At 31.3% G+C, this 2,857-nt stretch overlaps 1 protein-coding gene across 1 annotated transcript in view; it reads right to left on the bottom strand.

Moving 5' to 3' along the window:
* Positions 1,922-2,857, bottom strand: part of LOC109838987 — a 2,067-nt gene continuing 1,131 nt past the window's right edge. The window contains exons 3-4 of the mRNA XM_020407416.1: positions 2,032-2,123; positions 1,922-1,944 (exon numbers count right to left, since the gene is read on the bottom strand). Of these exons, the coding sequence (XP_020263005.1) occupies positions 1,922-1,944; positions 2,032-2,123 (115 nt within the window). The remainder of the gene's footprint in view (positions 1,945-2,031; positions 2,124-2,857) is intronic.

The raw sequence follows: 2,857 nt of genomic DNA, 5'->3' as shown, positions 1-2,857 counted from the left end.
GCATATAAGAAAATAAAGTATGGTTCAAATGAACAACAGACGCATAATAGCTAAAAAATAGAATGATTTTCTTTGTCCTAAAGCTGAACAGGTCCTTAAAGAAAATATGGAAAAGGATGTACTTTGGATGTTAAACAATCCAAAGATAAAATATTTGAAGTGCAATCACATAGAATTATACATGTTGATTTGGAGAAGAAAACATGTACTTTCCGAGTTTGGTACGTAACACATAATCTACGTAAGCATGTTTGTTCAGTTATTATTTATAAGGAGAAAGATGTATATCAATATTGTGATTGGTTTATATCCGTAGAAGTGTTTAAAAAGAGATATGACCAAGTCCTTTTTCCCATCCCAAATTATGAGAAGCGAAGTGTGCCACGAGATAAAATTAAGATATTGCCATCAACTACTACTAAAAGGAATGGAAAAAATAGAACTAAACTTATAAATAACAGAACCATTTACAAAGGTATAAATAAATGGTCCTATTATTTATACGTTTAGTTCTATTTCTTTCATTCCTTTTAGTAGTAATTGATGGTAATATCTCGATGCAAAGCTGGGGGATCACGATCGATCTACTTGCAACGAGCCAATTAGTGATTAGTGTGGATTTCTTATTAGTATAATACTTTTGATAGAGCAATGTAGGTTATCAAAACTTTCGTAGCACATTGTGGAAGACTTTTGTAATCTGTGAGAATGTAAGACTAATCATATTGTGTATTCAAGAAATATCAGCTGTAAGAATGTAAGAATTTTAATATAATGCACTTGTTTTATTGAAGTTATCTATTTGTGTTGCCTGTTAACTATCTCGATATTATGTTAATTTTTAGCTTAAACTGTTAACTTTTAGGCTTTCCTGTTAATGTTCACAGAAATCTATTAGCTCTAGGAGATACATGTTAATTATATGTGTTATCAACAATAAACGTATGAGTCCTTTGGTGGATTGCTACGAGTAGTAACACTTTTGGTAGAGCAATACAGTTCGTGTATTCAATCAATTGTGAATAATACTTCATCTAGGAATAATATGACTATTTAAATTGCGTATTCGAGCAATATCAGTTGTAAGTTTGTAAGACTAATCAATCAATTTTTGAAACATCTTTCTCTCCATCTTGATCTAATGCCTCTGCTTGATTCTTTCTGTCCCCACCCTTCTATAAGAAGCTCAACTAAAAGCCTCGCACATATGACACCAGATTCATCGTTGGGAGCAGTTACTTACTTTGTATCAACACCAAGGAGTATAGCCCTCATATAAAGGGGAACGTAAATCCTACAATCAAAACTATATTATATAAAATAGCAAACTAGTTAGATATATGTTATTGGATAAAATGGAAAAGATAAAATCCTACAATCAAAACTATATTATATAAAGTAGCAAGCTAGTTAGATATATATTATTGGATAAAATAAAAAAGATTAAATTTGTGAAATACTAACAATCCAGACTGTTGTTCACAAGGGATGGCTTCATATATGTAATTTCTCCAAACATTCTACGGACTAAATTCATACTTCATATAATCCATGAAATTAATTACTTTATTCACTAGTTCAATGTAAGCACTACGGCCAGACGAGCTATAGTGCTTAACAACGTCCTCATCCAACCTAACTTTGGCAACATGCCAGTGGTCCAGACACACAACGGGGATAAGGAGTATACTCTTGCTCGCAGCAATATGCTTTTGTATAAATGAAGCTTACAGATGTGAAAATCAAGAGTCTTGGCATAAAGACTATGTTGTATTGCAAATAATAAAATGTTATGTCAATTATTAATAAGATATGAAAATAGTTAGGGATTTGATTTAATGCTTACGTAAAAGTACATTGATATGACTCTATATTTCTTGCTAAGTGAGGTATTTTTGGTCTCTCTAACCATGCACTTATTCTATCTATCAAAGTTTTTATGACCTACAAAATTACCATGCAAGAATGAAAGTTACCATGCATAACAATAAAACATAAAAGTAAGGTATGCATATATTTAACATATTAAACTTGTATGGTCATCAAGACGGCCTCCACGAAGAAAATACAGAAGCTCCAAAGCATGAATACCACTGTTTGAAGTATTGACAATAATAAACCTCCTAAAATATAATAGTAAGAAAAAAAAGTAAACAATTGCTAATAATAATTGACATGTACCAACGAAAGTTAATAGGAAAGAACAAATGTCAACTGGTTGTTATAAATGTTGATATGTACCAATGAATGTTAACATGAAAGAGCAAATATTAACAGTTTGTGATAAAAGTTGAGATGTACCAATGAAAGTTAGCACATAATTGTCCTAAGTTAACATATATAACATAATATTAACAAATATTAATAGTTATAGATAAACATTAACATGCATGGTTAAAAGTTCGCAGGTAATGTACATAATAACATGAATGATGAATGTACAAAACTTACTGATAGAATTTCTGATTACAAAAATTAGAGAGCCATCTGTTCTCATCTGGTGTGGGATTTACTATTACATGATTAGATATTTTGAAGCTGTGAATGAAAATTCCTTCAATATCTACTGGCGTATGCTAAAATCAAAAAATATCAGGAATACCCTTGTTTAATAACTTCAGAAGAGCTTCCTCCTTCTTCTTGATTTTTCTATTCTTGAACAAATCCCGGCTACATTTATTGGGTTTGGAGTACTACTTGGTTGTTTTTTTCTCCTCAATTTGATGGTGTGATATGTCAATTATCTCTTTATCAACTCCCTTCTTCTTTCCTTTGGTGAATGGGATTCGGACTAACTGTGATCTTGTTCTAATCTAGTTACTTGGCGCCCTTATTCCCGACCTTTGAAAAAACTTTC

This window comes from Asparagus officinalis, chromosome 4, assembly GCF_001876935.1.
Source record: "Asparagus officinalis chromosome 4, Aspof.V1, whole genome shotgun sequence".
Lineage (NCBI taxonomy): Eukaryota > Viridiplantae > Streptophyta > Magnoliopsida > Asparagales > Asparagaceae > Asparagus > Asparagus officinalis.
This window is presented reverse-complemented; position numbering and strand designations above follow the sequence as displayed.